This window comes from Triticum aestivum, chromosome 7A, assembly GCF_018294505.1.
Source record: "Triticum aestivum cultivar Chinese Spring chromosome 7A, IWGSC CS RefSeq v2.1, whole genome shotgun sequence".
NCBI lineage: Eukaryota > Viridiplantae > Streptophyta > Magnoliopsida > Poales > Poaceae > Triticum > Triticum aestivum.
Genome location: NC_057812.1, coordinates 73260007 through 73283260, shown reverse-complemented (window position 1 = coordinate 73283260; position 23254 = coordinate 73260007). Strand labels below are relative to the sequence as shown.

At 47.0% G+C, this 23254-nt stretch overlaps 1 protein-coding gene across 1 annotated transcript; it reads right to left on the bottom strand.

Moving 5' to 3' along the window:
• Positions 1-9429: 9429 nt before the first annotated feature.
• LOC123151346 (GDSL esterase/lipase At5g45910-like) lies at positions 9430-10868 on the bottom strand. The gene has a single exon (XM_044571072.1). It carries the CDS (start codon positions 10806-10808, stop codon positions 9669-9671), a length of 1140 nt encoding a protein of 379 aa, XP_044427007.1. The 5' UTR covers positions 10809-10868; the 3' UTR covers positions 9430-9668.
• Between the last annotated feature and the right edge of the window lie 12386 nt (positions 10869-23254).

Here is a 23254-nt window from a genome sequence, read left to right as displayed (position 1 = left end):
GCTGCTGCGTGTGTGCATGCGCGTGCATGTGTGTTGCTGCGTGTGTGTGCGTGTGCGTGTGTGTTGGTGCATGTGTATGTGTTGCTGCGTGTGTGCTCCTGCCCTCGCATTGGTGCTGCATGTGTGCGCTATTGCCCCCCCACACACATACCACATGAGGGGTAAAAGAGTCTTTTCAGGTGTCATTTAGGCTCAAAATGAACGGAAATGTCATATAGGGAATAAAATTTAGAACTTGTGTCAAATAGGGAAGAAATTTTTTTTCAGTGTCAAATAAGGAAGCAGATTTCAAGATAGTGTTAAATAAGGAATTTTCTCTTTTTTGTAGCGCTACATGGCAACTGTCTAGTGTTAATAGGTGGCAACTCCTAAATTTTTGAAATCATGGCAACTGCAGTAGACCAGACCACACATGGCAACAGTTGTAGTTGTTCAAAAATGGCAATATGAAACTTTGACCTGAGATGGCAACTGCAGTTGAGCAAACATGGCAACTGTAGTTATCCGACATGGCAACCGTAGTTCAGCGACGTGGCAACTGCACTTAAACGAACATGGATGAGGGTCCGGCCCATGGCAACTGCGGGGGCACGCGTGTCACGTGGGGCGTGTGGGACCACGAGGTACGAGGCCTGACATACCGCGCGTGTGGGCGTTATCTATTTCGCCCACACACACGCGTGTAAGAGATACGAAGAAAAAAAACGTGTATGCGCTAATTGTTTTGCCCACACACAGACATATGGAGTGATCCTCTTAGGCACCACACAGAACGTGTGGGCAGATTTCTTAACGCCCACACGTATGACAGTTATCAGATTCCAAAAAAAAAACAGTCCCCTCCCGTGGTTCCGGGCTTGTCCATCTGGGGCCTGCCGATGCGAGGATTCCCTTGTGCTTGCTTAAAGCCATATATGGGGGTGGGCCAAAAAACGAGGGTAAATCCTATTCCGCGCACTCTACGCTGGTTATAGGGCAATTCGCAAACGGACACATACAAGGAGATGTTTTTCTGTTTTTTCGAAACGCAAAAAGAATCCGTTAGTGCTGCGAATCAAACCGAGATCTCCCTGGTTAATTGTACACTGCAGTAACCACCCCACCATATCGAACAGCTAGCTTCCATCATTTTGTGTCTTTTCTTCTTTCTTTCTTTCTTCTGATTTTGTTTTCTTTTCTTCTTTTTTCCTTCTCCTGGGTTAGATGAAAATTTTCAATTTCTTAAACTTTTCTTTAAAATCGATGAACTTTTTTCAAATTTGACAAACGTTTTTTCAAATTCAATGTTTTTTAAATGCGTTAAACTATTTTTCAAATTCGAAAAACTTTAAAATCAATGAATTTTATTTCAATGCATTGAACTATTTTTCAAATTCAATGATTTTTTTTAAATGCGATGAACTATTTATCAAATTTGATGAACTGGTTTTTTTAATTCAATGAATTTTTTTCAATTTTTTGGACATTTTTATATATTTATGAACTTTTTCAAATTTGAAACTGTTTTTCAAAATTGACTTATCATTTTCAAATTTGCTGAACTTTGTCAAAATATCGATGAACTTTTTCTTTTATTTTTGGGAACTTATTTCTAAAGTCGATGAATTTTTTCACATTTGTGAAGTTTTTTCTTCAAAAGTGATGAACTGTTTTAAATTCCAATACATTTTGCAAAACTTTTTTTATGAACTTTTTTCAAGAATTTTATGACTCTTTCTGAACTTTTATGTTAAAGTAACTAGTCAACAACCTAAGCAGTGTTCTATGCTCGTGATGAAACGTGAAAGGCGAACCAGCGATCCTAGGAATCGAGCGATCCTGGGGACGAGCGATCAAGGGGATCAAGAGGACGACGTTCTACTTATACAACCGAATGGAACGGAAGTATAGTTAGGAATGCGTATTCCGGCTGTGCTATTCAACGTCCACCCGTACGCAGCTATGCTGCCGCTGCATGAGTTGAAATCGTGCTATCCACGAGCTCCCACGACGGCCTAATCTAACTAACCTGAAGCTGAGCCAAGACGTGGGCATGCTCACACATGCACACGTTCAGTTCATTAGTTAAATAGGTGCTATCAAACTTTCAGAAAATTCAGTTTGTCAGTTTCAAAAAATTCAGTTTGTCAGTATCGTCAAATTTTTAGCTATCAGTTAGTTTCTCGCGCTCGTCCACTTTGTCAGACCACTTGCGCATAATCACCCATCTCTTACATATGATCATCCTCTTCTTTGCACCGCTACCTCCGCTTCAACAGCAATAGCGAGCGTCCTGAGGCTCGCGTACGACAGGCTCGTCTTGGCCCAGTTCCCTCCACCACCTCTGCGAGAGCGCTTCGCCCTTGTCACGCTGGACTGGGTATGTCTTGAACCCGATTTAGAGCATTTTTTTTTCTGTTTTCTGTTCTTGTTTTTTGCTTTCTTTTTGTACTTTTCTTTATACTTCAAAATGTTCTACATATATATATATATATATATATATATATATATATATATATGGTCGCGCTATTCGTCACCCTGGGTGCCAACCCACGGACAAAGCCGAACCATCCACCGGAGGAAAAATGGTTGTGAGGTAAGATTACGTTCTTTAAACTTAGTCTTGCTCCTGTAACACTACAGGACAAAGTCACGAAGGCACCAAGGGGCGTGAGGTAAAATTGTTTGCATGTGAAGTAAAATTAGGGGCAAGAGAATCCATCCCAGGCGCTGAAAATGCCCAGGAGGACAGGAGAGATTGCGCCATAAAATTACTACATGATTTTTTTTGGATAAGGGTGCGCGCCCCCGTGTTTAGATAAGGAAAAAAAAGGAGAAAATCAGCATTAGTAATCAATCTTGAATTTCCAATATGACAAGGCCGCGTTCCTAAATTGTAGCTATTTTTTAATATGAAATCTATATTGTGCCATTCACTATGACTAGTAGTCCAGAAGATATTGGAACGTTATTATCTCCAGAAACATTGTTCTGAAATTATTTCGTATATATTATACCTCTTTGCAGGTGGGGAACATTTATTAATTCCTGGAATCATTTTTTATTTCTTCAGTACATTTTGAATTCTGAACTCTCAATTTGAACTTCATGACAATTATGAGCTTAAATGACAATTTTTTGCATGCTCGACGATGTAAGATTATGAGCTTCAAAGCTTGACATGATAATTTACATCCATGACGTAATTTGTACTGAACTTTTTTTTGAAAGGAACATAATAAATTCCAATAAGTTATGAAGGGACCGCAAGACGACAGTCTATATTAGAACATGCGTAGTAACAAAAAATAAACCATAGCAAAGAAGCTGCAAGTCAACAAAGATTCATACTTATGGGCAGATAACTAAACTTCTTTACTAAATATAACCATATTGGGCGTATAAAATAGACAGATTCTACTGCAAATTTATCAAGAGGGGGCGATACTGGAGAGCAACATCGTCGAAGACCTGGTTGCTGACCATGTTGCAGGGAGGAGATGCAAAGCACATCAAATAAGCAAGCCAACAATGAAGGAAACCTGACACTAAGGACCACCAACGATGTTGCGCGACTGGTCCGCCTATTGCGAATCGACGACCGCCCACCACAGTGGAAAAAATGGAGTCCTAAGAAAATGCAGTTACAGTGTTAAATACAAGAATAGAACAACAAGTAAGCATATACTGTAAAATGTAGATAACCATTTTTGACAAAAGGTTGATCCCTACTTTAACAAAAGCGATAGTTTGCTGGGTACCAGCTCTTACAGGAACTCGTAAACAGAACATAACAAATGCAACCCATGGTAAAAAAAACTCATCATTTGGCAAAACATAGTTAATAACCAAGGAACGACTACACGTAGCAAGTAATATCCATCAAATAGAAAAATAGTTACAGAATGATGGGAGCCTAAGAAAAAAAAGGAAATATAGCATCATGACTCGCAGTGATTGCAATGATCTTTGGTATGGTTCTGAGGTTGATATGGATCCCTATACAGCCAATGGCTGGGAAATTAATATGTATACAATTATGTTTGTTTCAAAAATGTGCCAAAACAGATGATGAAGAGGTAAGCTCCAGTAGAAATAACTCGATAAATGATTCCTGTTTTAGTAGTAAATAGTTGATGTATGCATTCTAGTCAGGTAGCAACAAATGCCTTGCTTGACCAAAAGAAAAATGATCCATTCTATGATGGATAAGAAATTATGCCTTGGCCACATGCAGAAAGTAAGCCAAGTTTTTCTTTTTATTTTACATGAAACGTTGCATATCTAGTCATTGGTTAGTAATATAGCTAAGCACATTACATGCCAACATTGTATTGCAGCAAAAGCAACTTCAGAATATCAACCTCTAATAGACAAATGCTTATAAGTAGACCCTCCCAAACAAGCCGAATGTATTTCAGAAGGAAATAAAAAAGGCTGAATGGAGGAAAATTCTATCAGAAATTAGGGCCTAATAGTTATGAGATAACAGCACGGGTAGTAAGCCCATAATATGCATCAGCTAGAAGATTTACCTTTGACAACAGAGATCTGATGCAGAACTTGCATATACTAGGTCTGGAGCAACACAAATTAAAACTGGACCACATAATCTCAAATGAGAAAAGTAATACAATCTAAACTAATGGATTCAGGCTTGAGCTCGCCTTAGGCCACAGCAGGCTACAACACGAACACAAAAAACAATGGTTAAACCATTGTTTTCTAAAAACAGAAATTAGAACAAATCAGCAAGAATCAAAGTGGACTGAAATATAGAAGTAAGTAATACTAATTACCCTATATGTTTTATCAACTGAAATATAAGAAGGCAAGTTATATCTGGTGACAATTCATCTTTGAAAGCCAATTCAAATGGGAAAATCCATTATAATTCAACCCGATTCTGCACCTACAGACCTGAGATACTTCTCATTTCAGTACTAGCTGTAAGTTTGCTTCATCTTCTTTGAGCTAAACTTGTGCACCCAAATTTGAGTACTAGCTGTAAGTTCACTTCAAGCTAATATATATCCCGAAATCAGTATATGAACCCAATTATCTTACAACCCATGTTTTATTGCCTAATTCTGTCGGTACGACCCAGAGACATGAAACCTGCATAGATCTAATAATGATTACACTAATTACCTCTTGTTTGTTAATTGAATAACTAACATTTGATGGACCACGACAGACAAAAGATGCGGCATATGGGCATGCTAAACTGAGGAGTAATTAGACACAAGCCGCTGAACCTAAGGAGTCATTAGACACAAAAGTGTTGGTAGCTCTATTTATGGAAGATAGAAGATTAGTAGGAGGACTGGAAGCGGCCATAGGTCAGATCTGGAGAGAAGCTCTTCCTGATTTGTCCCCAACATCTATTTTTCTACAGTACCAAGCAGGCCAGATCACCACGGCAATGCAAATTTTTGTTCAGTCTTTGCTGATATGCACATTATCAAATCTGGCGAAGCCGTACTCAAACTTGTGCACCCAAATTGAAACGTGTACAGGCCAAAACCTAGCACCATGGCAGCCGCCGCAGCCAGCAAGTAGTGACCAGGATTATGCCTAAGTTCCTTGATTTAGAATTCTGGATTGAGAGGGGATGGGAGGAGAAATACCGGGGAATAAATCCTGGCAATGAACCAGAGTGTGGAGAGCTCACCGTGACGCCGCCATAGCCTGCTAGATGGAGCACTGCCGCCGTAGCCCGCGAGATGGAGCAGTGCCGTCATGGCCGTTGTTGAGCATGAAGCGGTCGCAGTCGATTTAGCCCCCGCGTTGCCCGGCACTGAGGAACCCAAAGAACTCACCACACCGCCGATGCCACCTACTACCACCGAGCACCGCGCCGCTGAGTCTGCACCGCCAACAGCAACGACGGCGCCGCCCAAGACCAAGTCAACCCGCTGAGCACCATGCCGCCGTTCGCCGTCGAAACTGTCCGTAGATTTTTTTTCCTTTTCTTTTTTAATAAAGAGCGGAAAAGGACGGGGAGGTGGCTGGGTTCGAGACATCAACGCATAAAAGGTAAAATTACCTCAACCCGATGTAATTTTACAGCGGGGACGGTAGGCTTTTTACAGTCTTAAAACCGTGGCGACTTCGTTGGACACTGACGTAAGATCTGGCTCAGCCAACTGACCAGGATGAAAAATTAGTATTTCTCACCCTGGGCTACTAATAGACTATATATATATATATATATTTTAAAGCTGGGTGAAGGGGGGGGGCATAGGCCCCCTCATCTTAATATTGAACAATACTAGGACCACTCGCTTACAGCTCGCGCATAATCACCCATCTCTTACATACGCTCATCCTCTTCTTTGCACCGCTACCTCCGCTTCGTGTTGCCTATCCAGGCAATAGCGAGCGTCCTGAGGCTCGCGTACGACAGGCTCGTCTTGGACCAGTTCCCTCCACCACCTCTGCGAGAGCGCTTCATCCTTGTCACGCTGGACTGGGTATGTCTTGAACCCAATTTAGAGCAATTTTTTTTCTGTTTTCTGTTCTTGTTTTTTGCTTTCTTTTTGTACTTTTCTTTATACTTCAAAATGTTTTACATATATATATATACAAAAATATATTTTAAAGCTGGGTGAGGTGGGGGGGGGGGGCATAGGGCCCCTCATCTTAATATTGAACAATACTAGGACCACTCGCTTACAGCTCAACACTGGTTAGGCTGGCCCATCTTCTTTGCACCGCTACCTCCGCTTCGTGTTGCCTATCCAGGCAATAGCGAGCGTCCTGAGGCTCGCGTACGACAGGCTCGTCTTGGACCAGTTCCCTCCACCACCTCTGCGAGAGCGCTTCATCCTTGTCACGCTGGACTGGGTATGTCTTGAACCCAATTTAGAGCAATTTTTTTTCTGTTTTCTGTTCTTGTTTTTTGCTTTCTTTTTGTACTTTTCTTTATACTTCAAAATGTTTTACATATATATATATACAAAAATATATTTTAAAGCTGGGTGAGGTGGGGGGGGGGGCATAGGGCCCCTCATCTTAATATTGAACAATACTAGGACCACTCGCTTACAGCTCAACACTGGTTAGGCTGGCCCATTGACGCACATGCAAAGTAAAAGGAAAAATACGAAGAGGAAGTAGAGCACACCAAGGAATCGAACACGGGTCCCCATTTTTTGAGCAACATCGATTGACCACTAGACTAGACATTACTTCGTGACATAGTACAGGATGAGGCAACTTAAACACAAATAATTTTGGTTTTCACTGGTTCATCTGCATTTTTTGTTTGGTTTTCTTTTTATTTTTCCTTATATTTGTTTTCGTTTTCACTCTACATTTTCATATATGTCAAAAATATTTTTTTAATAAGTGATCAACATTTTTTGTATACACGCTCAACATTGTCCGAACACTTATTCAACATTTTCTAAAAACATGTTCCACATTTTAATAGTTATTTAACATTTTTAAAATACATATTTTACATTTTTGAAATACCCGCTCAACAATTTCCGATACTTATTCAACATTTTCAAATACTTGTCCAACATTTGAAATACTTATTCAACATTTTGAAATACTTGTTCAACATTTTTTTCAAACAATTTTCAATAATTTTTACACCCTTCGTTCCTTGATACAAGGTGTATAGATTTTTGAGAAAAAAAAATCTGAAATATAAGGTGTATTGTGTTGCACCACTCGTTTGGATAATTATTTTAGGGATTGGATTACATTTCCTCATATTAGGCAAGCTCCTCTATTTTCTCATGTCAATTAGTCAGGTGTAATCTCTCCCAGAACTTGTAATCTCGTCCAAAATCATCGTCGTCCAAAATTGAAAGAGGAGATGATTTTGGACGACGATGTCAACAACCTAGTGTTGTTGCATCTCGTCGACAAATTGAAAGAGGCCCGAAGAGAAAGCGACGCGGATCCACGGTTGGTCGGCTATGCATTCCGGCAATCGAGCTCTTAGCGACAAGATGCTCATGAGGGACTACTTTTTCGAGGTACCGACATATCTGGATAACCTTTTTGTAGGCCATATCGAATGCGTAGGCCTCTTTTCGTTCGCGTCATTGAAGCTTGCGAGCAAAAAAACTCGTTTTTCATTCGCCGAAGGAATGCCGCAGGTTTGCTTGGGTTTAGTGATTATCAAAAAATATCGGCGACGATGAGAGTTACTACATATGGCGTTTCCGCTGACTATAGCAATGGATATCTTCACATTGGAGAAGATACCACCATCAAATGCGTGGAACTGTTTGCAAAGACAATGACCCGGGTTTTTGGCCCGGAGTATCTTCGAGCTCCAAATGAAGAGGACACAAAGAAGTTGATTGCGATGAACAAAGAAAGGGGATGGCCGGGCATGCTTAGGAGTATTTATTGCATACATTGGAGGTGGAAGAACTACCCGGTGGCTTGGGCAGGGTAATACACGGGCCACAAACATAAACCTACCATTGTTATTGAAGCCATGGCTTCACGCGATTTATGGATTTAGCATTGCTTCTTTGGTTTCCCTGGGTCTCTTAATAATATCAATGTCTTGCAGCGATCTCATCTTTTTGCTCAGCAAGCTAGTGGAGAAGTTCTGGCTTGCAACTATACTGTCAATGGCCATGACTATACCATATACCATACTATCTTGCCGGTGGTATTTATCCTCCATGGTCAACATGTGAGAAGACCAATAGTGAACCCAAAATAACCAAGAAGCACAATTTTTTGCCAAAGCACAAAAAGCATGCCGAAAGGATATTGAGAGGACATTTGGTGTATTGCAAGCTCGGTTTGCCATTGTTCGAGGTCCAGCTTGCTTCTGGGATAAGAAATCCCTAGAAACATCATGACTGTATGTGTAATTTTACACAACATGATTATCAAGGATGAGAGGGATTTGACTTCGAGTTTTATTATGATAACGTTGGTAGCCGTGTGAAGCCTGTTAGGGACACAGATGGGATCACTGCATTTCTTGACACCCACCGAAAGATTGAGAACAGTGCTTCACACTACCAGCTCTGTGATGATCTTGTTGGGCATTTTTTTGACGTGAGTTTGCATTGAAGAAGAATAAAGAGAGGTTTACAACATCGAGCCGAGCCAAGGCAGAAAACCTTGCCGACACCCATCAGTCAAGAGCAAGAAAAAAACAAAAAAAAAGAAAAATATTACAATCTACTCTATGGGAGATAGACTCCCATTTTAATATAATAAATTTCATATGTATTTGTTTGGCTTGAACATTAGTTGTTGTATTAATTATTCGAATTTGAACATTTGTTGTAAGGAAGACGATTGTCGTATTGTGAGTTGCCTTTCGGACTATTTGTATTCATATGTTTAATTTATATTATGATTCTATTAGGATTAAATTGTTGAAAATCAAGAATTTGCAAAGCTTCGAAAAATTTACGATACCGCGAGGCCTCCGGCGCGGAACACTTGTCCCATAAATGTTTTGCAGGACGCATTTACGGGATATATTCCGCCCAAGGTACCCCAGAGCTTTACAGAATCTGCTAGAGACTAAAGGCCGCGAAGGTGTTGGCAGATGGAGATGATCGGAAGCCAGAAGCTACTAAACACCACGTTTTCCCTGCATCTTCATTCTGCTGCTACAACACACACATCTGTCCCACTACCATCTCAAGATGATAAGAAGCTAGTAAATCATGTCGCCGGTGATCTATTAATTACTGCAGGATGGGAGGGTGGCAGTATGGTCCCCTGAGCCACCCGTCGGCGACGAGCCTGTTCACCGCCTCCGTCGGGTGGACGCCGTCCCAGGACTCGTGCCTCCACGGGTCGCCGCACGCGGTCGCGCCCTTCATCCCGCACCGCGCGTCCAACTGGAAGTTGTACGGGGGGCCGCCCGCGCCGCAGCACGCCGCGACGGGCGCGGTGAAGCCGAAGCGCGCCGGGTCGCGGAGCATGTCCATGGCGTAGGCGTAGTAGTCCGCGTACATGATCCTCGCCGCCGGCCCGTGCCTGGCGCGGACGCGATTGAGCCTGTCCTGGAGCAGCGAGTTGTGGTACGTGGCGAGATCGTTGAGCGGCTTCAGGCAGCCGTGCTCGTCGTAGTCCGACTTGTCGCCGCTCGGGAGAATGGTGAGGTAGATCGCGACGCACCCGATGGGCAGCGTCCCCGGCACCACGATGTCCACCGCGCCCAGCTCGATCAGCCTCTCCACAGCGGCGGCGATGTTGTCGACCACGTTGGGGGTGTAGCTCTTGGCGCGGCTGACGTTGAACCCGAAGAAGAGCATCGCGTTGTAGTCGTTGCCGCCGATGGAGCCGAGGAGGAAGAGGGACTTGGCGAGGTAGGGCCTGCAGCTCTGCGGTGTCCCGCAGACGCGGGGGAGCAGGTCGCGGAACCACCGGAGCTGCACGTTGATGGCGCCGTTGTTCCAGATCGGGTAGCCGAGGCCGATGGACTTGAGGAACTCGAAGTCCAGCGCCGTGGCGCCCACGATGGCCATGTTGGCGCCCTTCCGGAAGTCGGCGCCGGGGAGCTTGGACGGCGGGAGCAGAGGGAGGCCGAGCGACTGCGCGAGGAAGTCGACGACGAGGCGGCCGTCGGAGCAGCGGCAGGTGGGGTGGCCGAAGTAGGTCATGCCGTAGGGCGGGTTGGCGAAGGTGAGCAGGAGCTCCTCCGCCGCCGACTTGTTCACGCAGAGGTTGCCCGTGTCCGACAGCGAGTCGCCGAAGTTGAACATGGCGTTGTACCGCATTGTCCCGCCGTCGCCGTCCGCGGCCGAGAGCAGGAAGACGCAACTGGCGCCGAGGATTAGGAGGCCGGCGGCGGCAGTGACGCTAGTGGTTCGCCGAGCCATGGCCGTCCCCGTCAGTCGATCTTATTACATACACGCGCTAGATCTACCTCGCCAGGCCAGGCGTGGCAACTCTCTGTGCACGAAGGTGTATATATCGTCGACGACGGCGCGTCCACGTATGCGCGCGCTGCGACACTTTGCACGCGCGTGTCCTCTCGCTCCAGCTGGCTGCTCACCGCCGACGATATATCGAACAACCACCTCCGATGAGCTAGCGCGCCTCTCGTGGTTAATTGCTGGGCTTGGATCCATGCGTGCGTTCATGCAACCTACCTAGCGGCGTCTCCGGTCACGTACTGATCAACTGTGAGTTCGTCGTCGTCTCGTCGGTGCGATTCAATGGCGCGCCCATGCGACCCCTACGTGTCACGCCCGCGCGCGCGTTCGCCGCGTGTGGATGCTGACTCGTGGGCCACCGACGCGAAGTTTTTGTAGCCGAAAACTTAACACGGGCTTTTTTTTTGAGTAACCTTAACACGGGCTGGCTGATTGCATGTAGATGTGCAATGAGACGGGGCCCACTGAGAAGCCCAGTGACAACGAGCCAGGAGGCTTTTTCTTGCTGGGCCGTAATTATGCTCCACTGATAAACCAAGATATTAATTCTTCTCAAAAAATGATATTAATTAAGGTCTATCTCACCTGCTCGATGGGCTTTGTATTTCCTACAACATTTCAGCCGGTTATTTGCCTATCAAAAAAGAACTGTGCTACTTTTACACGTCCTTAGAGATGAGGCCTCAACATGTTTCATCATGTTTAAAAAAAGTATTAGCACTAAGATACTTTTCTATTTTATTAACTTTTCAAAGACGGTTCGATGTGTTTCACACAAAAGAACTTTCAAACATCTTTCAACCATGAGGGTAAATCAGAATGACTACAAGGTGGTATTTAGAAAATGTACATGAGTCTTGCCATGTTTTTTAGATGCTTGACTATTTTACATCCGCAAAAAAAAACTACTTTACATGAGTTTCATCATGTTTAGGAAGATATCATTAATGTTTCAAAAAGAAGATTCATTTCACTTCACATCTGTTTTGGGCATATTTCATGAACGATTGACAAGAGTATTACCAGACACATGTTTCATTGTGTTCCACAGACGTTATTACAATGTATTCCTGTTAACAGTCAGAGATGGGTTGTTTGTGTCACTACTAGGAAAATGGCTATAGATGGGATTGACACTAATGGCGCATCAGAAAGATGGTGCGCCATTAGTATATACTAATGGCGCACCACTATCTGATGCGCCATTAGAGTTTAAACAACTAATGGCGCACCATGCTACGGGTGCGCCATTAGTATCAAATTTTTTTTTAACTAGTGCGCCTGTCCAAACATACTAATGGCGCATCCCGGCAAAGTGCGCCATTAGTAGTTGTAACTACTAATGGCGCACTAGGCAGCAGGTGCGCCATTAGTATAGAAACTTTTTTTTTGAACTAGTGCGCCTATCCAAACATACTAATGGCGCATCCTGCCCAAGTGCGCCATTAGTAGTTGTAACTACTAATGGCGCACCTGGCAGTGGGTGCGCCATTAGTATAGGATTTTTTTTTGAACTAGTGCGCCTATCCAAACATACTAATGGCGTATCCTGCCCAAGTGCGCCATTAGTAGTTGTAAGTACTAATGGCGCACCATGCAAGAGGTGCGCCATTAGTAAGTGGGCAGCAACAAGATATTTGGGACAGCCTCTCCTACCCACACACTCACTTTCTCCCCACTTCATTCTCTCCACCTCCTCCTTGTCTCGGGTGCCTCCTCTTTTTCACCTCATTTCCACCATAGATTCATTCAAATTAAGTGGTTAAATTACCTTGTTTTAATAGGTAAGTAAGGGGGAAGCTATATTTAGGTTGTTCTCCTTACAACAATGTGCACATGCACTTTTTACGGCCTAGCTAGATCTATGTATGTTCGTGGTGTTGCATATGTTTGTGGTGTTGCATATGTGTTTGTGTTTGGAGGTGTACCGGTATTTGATATGCGATAGTTGCCAATATTTTGCCGGAATGTTGATTCATTTCCGTTTCGGCGAGAATTTTGGCATTAAGCATTCTTTTTGGTCCTATTTTTAGGGAAGGTCATGCCAAATTTTTGTTTGGTTCTAAAATATCGTTTTGCTCTACCCCGCAGGCGACCATGGTCCGCACGATGACCGAAGGCATCGTGAATAGGTTTTTGAGGTCCGCGAAGGCCGAGATGCTTCAAAAGAACGAGACGGAGATAAGATGTCCGTGTCGAAGATGCAAGCTGAAGAGCCTTATTGCGGACCCGGATTCCGGGCAGGTGCGGGACCACCTGCTGTTGCGTGGTTTCATGGATGGCTATCGGTGGCAAGGTGATGAAGATGACTACGAAGTCGTCCATGCGGGCCGGGCAAGAAATGAGGAAGGGCAGCAAGACAACCACCGCGGCTCGGGCGGGCGAGAAGACGAAGAATCCCCAGGAGATGATCACGACTGTGATGCTGTACACAGTCATCATGTAGAAGATGCAGGACATGATGATGAGGAAGATGCCGGAGCAGGCGACGGGCATGATCATGAAGATGATGATGCCGGCGGAGCAGACGACGCTGGACCATCGATGGGCTGGGTGCAGGACCCTCATATTCAAGAGCTGCTTCTCAAGCAGACGGATAACGCAAGAGCTGCCGCCCGAGAGAAAGCCAAGATGGATCAACTTGAGTTAGACGCGGTTACTCCATTGTATGAAGGATGCAGGCCCGAGGATACCCGCCTGAAAGTAACGCTCATGGCCCTGGAGATGAAGGTAAAACACAAAATGACCGACGCATGCTTCGACGAGAACATGTCATTCTGGCACGAACGTCTTCCCAAGGGGAACAAGTGCCCGACCAGTTTGGAGGAGGCGAAGAAAATCGTGTGTCCTCTGGATTTACCGCACGTGAAATACCATGTGTGCATGAACAATTGCATCATTTATCGGGACGAGCACGCGGAGTCTACAATATGTCCGGTGTGCGGTGTCACTCGATACAAGAAGAGGAAGAAAGCTCCTCGAAAAGTGGTGTGGTACTTTCCGATCACTCCTCGTCTGCAGCGGTATTTCGCGGATCCTAAGGTAGCAAAGCTCCTACGTTGGCACGCGGATAGGGAGGAGAAGAAGCGAGAAGATGACGCAAATGATCCGGAGATAGATAAAAAAGACAAGATGCTGAGTCACCCTAAGGATGCGAGCCAGTGGCAAGCATTGAACTTCGAATACCCAGAATTTGGGAACGATCCAAGGAACATCGTGCTGGGCGCGAGCACCGATGGAGTCAATCCGTTTGGCAGCCAGAGAAGCACACATAGCACCTGGCCTGTGTTTGTGTGGATGTACAACCTTCCCCCCTGGTTGTGCATGAAGAGGAAGTACATTCACATGAGTATGCTAATTGAAGGGCCGAAACAACCAGGGAACGACATCAATCTGTATCTGGGGCTGCTGAAAGAGGAGCTTGACACGCTGTGGAAAACGCCAGCCAATACGTGGGACGCCGCAGAGAAAGAGTATTTCCCTATGAGAGCCGCACTGCTCACGACGGTGCACGACTATCTCGGTTACGGATATCTTGCGGGGCAGGTAGTCCACGGATTTTCTGGATGCGTAAGGTGCATGGATGACACAACGTATCGCCAGCTAGATAGAGATCCCGGGTCTTCGAAAACCGTGTTCATGGGACATCGAAGGTGGCTTCGCGACGATGACCCGTGGAGGAAACGCAAGGATCTGTTCGATGGTGAAACAGAACCCCGAAAACGCCCGTGTACGAGGAGCGGCGAGGAAATAGACAAGCTGTTGAAAAATTGGAAAGACTGCCCACTGCCGGGAAAGAAGCAAAAGGCGCCAGAGCCGGGAAAGAAGCGAAAGGCGCCAGAGCCGCTGCTGAAGGTATGGAAAACGAGGTCTGTTTTCTGGGACTTGCCGTACTGGAAGATCCACCGTGTGCCTCACAGCCTTGATGTCATGCATATCACGAAGAACGTGTGCGAGAGTCTGCTTGGTACCCTGCTCAACATGCCAGAGAGGACCAAAGATGGGCCGAAAGCAAGGGCAGACTTGAAATCAATGGGCATCAGGCAGGAGCTTCACGCTATATATGATGATGATGATGATGATGATGATGATGATGATGATGATGATGATGATGATGAGGCGAAGCAGGACACAGAAAGTCGTCGCAAAGGCAAAAAGGCCAAGAAGACCGGAAATGACTACCCTCCCGCGTGCTTCACTCTAAGTCAGGAGGAGATCGAGCAGTTTTTCACCTGCCTCCTAGGAGTAAAACTTCCTTACGGTTACGCGGGGAAGATAAGCAGATACCTAGACCCAGCGAAGCAGAAGTTCAGCGGGATGAAGTCTCACGACTGTCACGTGCTGATGACGCAGATACTTCCAGTTGCAATCCGTGGGATCATGGACGCGCACGTCCGTGAAACGCTATTTGGCCTATGCAACTTCTTCGACGTCATCTCTCGGAAGTCGATTGGCGTGAGGCAACTCAGAAGGCTACAGGAAGAGATCGTGGTGATACTATGCGAGCTTGAGATGTACTTCCCGCCCGCATTCTTCGACGTTATGGTGCATCTGCTGGTCCATATAGTGGAGGATATCATCCAACTCGGGCCGACGTTCCTGCACAGCATGATGCCGTTCGAAAGGATGAATGGTGTCATCAAAGGATACGTTCGCAACATGTCACGTCCAGAAGGAAGCATAGCCAGGGGCTTTCTGACCGAAGAGTGCATCTCCTACTGCACGAATTATCTAGGCATCGAGAACCCCGTTGGTCTGCCCGTCAACAGGCACCTCGGCAGGCTCGCTGGATGGGGTCACCGTGAGGGTCGCCGCGAAATGCATGTCGACTTCGAGGGTCGACTCGCCGACTTTGAAAGAGCAAACCTAGTCGCGCTACAACACATAGACGTGGTCGATCCTTGGTTGGTAGAGCACAAAACCTTTATTAAAAAGACGTACAATGACCGAGGCCAACAGAGGACGGACGGAGATATACTCAAAGAGCACAACTCATGTTTCACGCGTTGGTTCAAGCATAAGCTTCTGTCGTACCCTTTACATGAGGATTCTTCCGCGGAAGAACAACTCATATTCGCCTTGTCACAGGGCGCCGAGCACAACCTGATGACCTATGAGGCGTACGATATCAACGGCTACACATTCTACACCGAGGCCAAGGACATGAAGAGCGATGGTTATCAGAACTCCGGGGTAACGATGGAATCCTACACCGGTAACGACAAGGACAGATACTACGGAAGGATCAAGGAGATCTGGGAGCTGAGCTACGCTGGAGAGAAGGTCCCGATGTTCCGTGTCAGATGGGCCAAGAACGTCATAAAAGAAGACCGGTATTTCACCACCATGGTTATACCCGAAGCCAAATCCAAGACCGCGGGCGCAAACGTCACCGCGAAAAATGAGCCATGGGTACTGGCTTCCCAAGTGGACCAATGCTTCTTCATTACCGACCCGCCAAAGCCCAGTCGTGTTGTCGTGAGGAGAGGCAAAAGGAAGATCATCGGAATGGATGGAGTAGCCAATGAGCAAGACTTCGACAAGTACGGCGACCCGAGGATCGAACATGACGACGATGATGAAGTAGCAGCATACACCACAAGAAGAAGCAGGACCACCCTACCTAAAGGACGTCCGTTCCACAGAAGAACTCCATTTGCGAAAAAGAAGGGCAAGAAGATTGTGAACAGATAGCTAGCTAAGATCGATTGTATTTAAATCGTAGCCTTCATTTCTCGATTGTATTTCATGGGTACTTTTTGAACTATCATGAATATTTTTAAATTTCATGGACACTCGATCTCGATCCCCCTCCATCTCGATCGCTATCCCACCTTGCCAGATCCGGCCCCCTCGCCGCCGAGCACCCCCCAGTCCACCGGCCGCCGCCGCCGACCCCCCGCACCCTCGATTCCCCTACCCAACCGCCGCCGCCGACCCCCCGCACCCCGCGCACCGTCTTATAAAAAAATTAGTATCAAACAGCTTTTTAAATGCTACTGTCTTATAAAAAAAATATTACTGTTATTATTTAAACAAGTTTGAACATATTTAAACACAAATAAGTATCAAACAGCTTTTTAAATGCTAAAAAAAATTTGTGGAGCCCACCTCGATCCCCCTCCATCTCGACCGCTATCCCACCTCGCCAGATCCGGTCCCCCTCGGCGCCGAGCACCCCCCAAGTCCACCGGCCGCCGCCGCCGACCCACCGCACCCTCGATTCCCCTACCCAACCGCCGCCGCCGACCCCCCGCACCCCGCGCACCGTCTTATAAAAAAATAAGTATCAAACAGCTTTTTAAATGCTACTGTCTTATAAAAAAATATTACTGTTATTATTTAAACAAGTTTGAACATATTTAAACATAAATAAGTATCAAACAGCTTTTTAAATGATAAAAAAAATTTGTGGAGCCTGGGATTCGAACCCAAGACCTCCTGGTGTGAGAACTGGCTACTGACCAGTCGAGCTAGTAGAGGGGACTTGGTGTGGATCAGGTCAGGTGGGAGATAACCTGTTGGCTCGAGCAGAAATAAAAAAAAAAGTACTAATGGCGCACCAGGGTGAGGTGCGCCATTAGTGTGGATATACTTATGGCGCACCGGGGGGTGGTGCGCCATTAGTATTGTGCCCCCATCCATATTTTTCCTCCCCGGCCCTCGATCCCCTTCTCGCCCTCGCCCTCGATCCCCTTCCCCTCTCCTCTCCTCTCCCGACGCCGCTGCCCCGCCGCCTCGACGCCGCCCCGACGCCGCGACGCCGCCCCGACGCCGTGAGACGCCGCGACGCCGCCCTCTCCTCTCCCGACGCCGCCGCCCCGCCGCTTTCCCCACGGAGAAGGAGGAGGAAGAGGGGGCGCTCGCCGTTGACCTCGCCCGGCCGACTCCGGTGGCCAGGCCGACTCGCCATCGCCCCGCCGCCCTCGTCGCCGGTGGCCCGGACGCCGCCCCGTCCACACCACCGTCGCCGGAGCACCCACACCACCACCCGGACCTCGTCGCCCCCGTGAGCTCCCCCTCCTCCTCTCCCCCTATAATTTAACACAAGGCCCGAATGATGGCACTAAGGTTACCAACTAGTAGTGGCCAAGGTTAGATTGCCTACTGTCTTCTTCTTTGCACTAGTTCATCCACAGAGAGGACAATGTTGTGGAGTAATAATGTCAAAGCTGGCTTGACACTTTGGCCACCTCCCATGGCATTACTCTCTTGTTCTATGCAGCTGCACATGCAGAGTATACTCAATATCCACTGTAGTCATGTGTTAGCAGAGCACGCGTGCAGCTGCAATCACGGATTATCATATTCAAAAAGCAGCAGTGAACTGTAGGAAAAGAAGTGAGCAGAGCACCGCTGAGAAAAGGCCGGCCTTTGTGATCATTGACAACCCAGTTAGTAGCAGCAATGAATTCACATACACTCATACTTGAAGATCTGAACTGTTTGGAAGCTCCTTTTTTTCTTTCCCTGTAGGTTTGTGCACAACTGGCCTCTCTGCTACTTGTCTCCCGCTATGGATAACAGAGATCCATGACTGCAACCAAGTCAGTGTAAGTTCCAGCCGGTTACTGAGTGAGCGAGTGAGTGGAGCAAGTAGTATCAAACACAGACAAGAACCGGTGCAGAGGAAATGAAGTCTACTCCCTCCGTTCCTAAATATAAATCTTTTTAGATATTCCACTACAAACTATATACAGATGTATATAGACACATTTTAGAGTCTAGATTCACTCATTTTGATCCACATGTAGTCCATAGTGTAATCTCTAGAAAGACTTATATTTAGGAACGGAGGTAGTAGTTTTTTCTTCTTATCTTCTATGTGGAAGAAATGTAGTCTAGTGGGAGGTAATCAGCTGATGTAATGGTCACATCATGGGAAGAAAAGTAAGCACCTTGCGCTTATGAGTCATAGAGCAACATACTACAGAGCATGTTACTTACTTTGCTGCCTGTAAACCTCCTGGCAAATCAAGTACTAGTAGACACATGATGACATGAAGTAATATCCAAATCCAGTCTCACTATGCTTTGGATCACCGACACATCTAGACAAGTGAAATGTTTTCTCTTTTCAGGGAGGAGCACTAGAGGACATGAAACTTGGCATCACAAAAAGTGAAGAGCAAAGTGCATTAATGTGTAATTATCATCATCAAGCTTGGAAGCGTCTATAAGAATAACTGCAAACTGGATAACTGCAAACTAAAAACGAATCTTGATGCACAATAGCTACGCTAACTACGGATCGCCTATAAGAATAACTGCAAACTGGATAGACATGTTATAATAATTCAGCTGAGCATATAGGAGCATGTAAGTTAACTTTGTTTCAGCTTCACACAAGTTACAATTCGCTAAAAAAAGCCAGCTAGAATAGCCAAATAACAATTTGGTCCCAAACACAGCAAGGTCCTATTTTACTTTCAACATGACCTGACAACATGACCTGACAATAGTTCAGTTTACAGCTGAGGACATTGATTTATTATGAAGTTGCTTGGGTTTATTATGAAGTACTTTGATCATGTCTCTTTATTTGTACTGCTGCTAATATACTTTATATGATGATGAAGTGCTACTGAGTTGTGTGCAAATTTCGTTAAATCAGTGATGTGTATGTGTGCTGTCAGTTATGTGTATGTGCTTATTTTAATCCAGTGAAATATGGCACTGAACTGTAGCTAGCTAAACGGTAGTTTTGCTTAAATTGGTGAAATTTGGCACTGAAATGTAGCTAGCAATGCAAATATCTCAATGAATTCAGCTCTGTTTTCTGTGTGAAACTGTTGTTGTTAAATGAAGCCACATTCCAGTCCACATGCCAATGTATTTTCCATGTTGTGATGGAGGCCTTTTTTGCCTTGTCCACCCGAGAGGCCCTTGAGTTTGCTGGAATGTCGATTAACTTCCGTTCCAGCAAATTCGGGTACTCCATATGTCCTATTTTCAGCAAAGGTCATGCTGAAATTTTCCGTGAATTTTAGCATGACTTTGCTAAAAATAGGACATATGGGGTACTTGTGACTAATGCATGGGCCGGGGTATCTTAGTAGTTAATTAAGTAGGATCAAGTGCCCCGGCGTACTTGTGACTAATGCATGGCTTTTAGGGTGCCTCGGTGTCGATAAAAACCGAAATGATGAAAAGTTAGGCTTTTAGGGTGCCTTGGCGTCGAAAAACCCTCAATGATAAAAGCTTAGATTTTAGGATGCCTCGGTGTCGACAAACCCTAAATGATGAGACCATGATCTTGTTCCTTGACAATAACCAACTTTTTGACCAAACTTTGTTTCTATTTAGAGAGAAACATGGCCCACAACGATGAGGCCGGGGGTTCGGGCGGCAAGGCATTCTGGGAGCTGTCCCAGGAGATGGAGGAACAACCTCACTTGTATGAGGCCGCCGCCTTCCCCACCGATCCTGAGACCACGGATGGTGCCGCCGAGGATGACCACACTGATGCCACCACTGATGGTGCCGCCGAGGATGCCACCACTGATGATGGCGGCGCACGCACAGATAGCAGCCAGCCGAAGAGGCAACGGAAGGACCGGCGCCCGATCGTGCTCCGCACCCTCAAGGAGGAAGTTACTGAAGTGGACTCCAACGGGAATCCAACGGCGCCCGAACGAATAGTCAAGGGGTACTCGCTTCAGCTCGGGTGCATTGTCCGGAGCACCGTCTCGATCAACACCGAGAACCTGAGGCATCCTGACCGGGGGAATTTGCGCCACCTCCTCTTCACGAAGCTGCACGAACGATACAAGTTCCCCGCTGAATTCGAAAACACAAGCCTCAAAGGGAATAAAGTGAACAATGCTGCCCTCACGAAGATGAGCAAGGCCCTGTCTACTTGGAAAAGCAATGTGAAGAGAATGATCGAGAAAGGTGAGAGTTATGAGAAGATCAAGGAGAAAAATCCTTCGATCACCGAAGATGACTACAACGACTTCAAGATCAATTGCTCGAGCACCGCAAGCTCCCAATCAAGTGAGTGGGGGAAACAAATGCGGGAGCTGAACATAGGGGAACACACACTCGGTCCCGGCGGTTACAGAGTGGCGGAGCCTATATGGGACAAGGAGGAGGCGGACCGTGCCGAGCAAGGCCTACCGCCCCTCTTCGATAAATACGGTGACAAGCAGACCAGGAACTTTGTCAGGGCCCGGTACAAGAAGGACCCGAAAACAAAGGAGCTTACCACGGATCCGAAGACCAGGCAGCTTGAGCTTGTTCTGGTAAGGAATACACCCCCGCGTAATTAGCTCCATATGGTTGCATTCTAATTAATGAAGCCGAATTTCTAAATGGTTCACATTCCTTCCGCAGGCGACTGAAAGCAGTAGCGCGGGGTCGACTCAGAGCAACCCTTGGGACACCACTCTAAATAGGGGGTTGAATATAATGAAGAACAAGGATAAGCTCAGTAAGCCGACGTCAGCTGGTCGTGTGGCCGGCAAAGGCTTGTCGACAAAATGGGGGTCATACTATACCGCTGGTGTGCGGAAGGAGAAAAAGACCAGCTCGGAAAGCCAGGCGCGAGAGGTTCAAGAACTCAAGGCACAGGTGGCGCGGATTCCGGAGATTGTCCAAGAGCAAGTGGAACAACGACTCGGAGAGACGATCACCGCCCTTGTGCCTACCTTGATCTCGGGGTTGAGTGCGTGGATTGCGGGCGGCCAACAGGGGCCGCCCCCGATTCCTAGCTTCACGGCCAGCAACTCGCATAATGCGATGGCGGGGCCATTGGTGCCTCCGGCGGAGGCGGCATTGGTGTCTCCGACGCCGGCACGGGAGCTTAATGCACCCGGGTGTACGCCGGCCGGCACCTCTTCAGCAAGCGGCCGCTCCGTCAACTGCACGCCCGCCGTTGGCGGTGCCTCGACATTAGCCGAGCTCGACGCCATCATCACGGTAACTAATTAAGCCTCTCTCGGCCGAGGACTTCATCTCCTTGCCTTTGACTGGGCATCCCTGACGCCCTACATGTTTTCGCAGGGCGCCGCCGACGTTCCGTGCACTCTCCTCCACTTCGTGAACAACGAGTTGGTCGATGTCGCCAAGGGCAAAATCGTTCAACCGGGCAACCCCTTGTTCCACGGTACCCAGATGCCACCCAACTTGTTTAGGGTTCAACTGGTTCGGGTGCTGCCAGGCTGCGACGACTTGTTACCTCCGATTCGACCCGTCGGGGCCGACGATGATGACGTGATGACCCTCAGCGCCTGCCTGAGCTGGCCCCTGCTTTGGCCGAAGAGCCAGATTCGTTTGGGGGCGGGGGACACCACCCCAAAGACAACACCGCCAGTCGTGCCGGCGCCAAGTCGGCCCCATGGCAAGACCGCCGTAACGGTGCCGGACATCCCTATGCCACTGGATCCAAACATGCATATGGCACAGGATCAGAACGACGACGACGACGACGATGATACATTTGGCAACGTCGATCAGTACTTTGCCGAGCATGGGTACGATGGCGACTTCATGGGGCCTCCTTCTCAAGAACCAAACCCAACAAAAGACGTGTGCGATCTAGCTCGTACCGCGGAGAAGCCAAGTTGCAACAGGCGCCGTCTGGCGTTCAGCTCTCAGGAGACGCCTCCAGCTGCCGACTTCACCGAGCCTCAGATAGGCGAGGTGCGAAATATTATCAGCCCCAACACACTCAAGAAGGCGGTCTGTGAGCAGAACTCGGTCCCATTACAGGAGAAGAAGAAGGCACGCAAAAGAAAGACTAAGAAGGGTGCGAGCCAGCCGGCACCGAGTACGATCCGTGCTCAGGACGGGCCACCTTCACCGCAGGATATCTCGAGGAGGGTGCATGTGGCGGGTAGGGCGATGCTACCACCAAATATGCTCAATGCTGCAACCGGTGCTATGCGGAGTCTGCACGACAGTGTTCTTTCTTTGGAGAAGCGGCGTCTCAGAGAGAAGGATGTGGCATACCCGGTTTTCGTGGCCAAGGTGCCAGAGGGCAAGGGCTTTGTGGATGGCGACATCGGGGGTACGATCGTCCTGCGGTTTGATGACATCTTTGCTATGTTTAACCTTCATCCGCTGCACTACACCTTCGTTCGGCTATTTTCGCTGAGTATGGAGATGCGGATCATTCGCGACAAGACCCCGGACATCGTGATAGTCGACCCCTTCTACATGCGTGCCAAGATCTTGGGCAGCGCTGGGGACCGGCAAGTCGCGAGTTCTTACCTCGAAGGCGTCATTCTGGCAAACCAAGATAAGGATAACTTCCTCGTGCCTTACTTTCCCGAGTAAGTCCTCCCCTCAACCGGCCCGTAACATATGAATTCTTACTTTTCGATCGTTTTTCTTTTAACATTCCGTGTTTTCTGCAGTGACACACGTTGCACGCTCATCCTCCTAAG

Bases quoted from the DNA above. Each gene is read 5' to 3' on its own strand.
- LOC123151346 (XM_044571072.1), bottom strand. From the start codon at position 10,808: ATGGCTCGGCGAACCACTAGCGTCACTGCCGCCGCCGGCCTCCTAATC.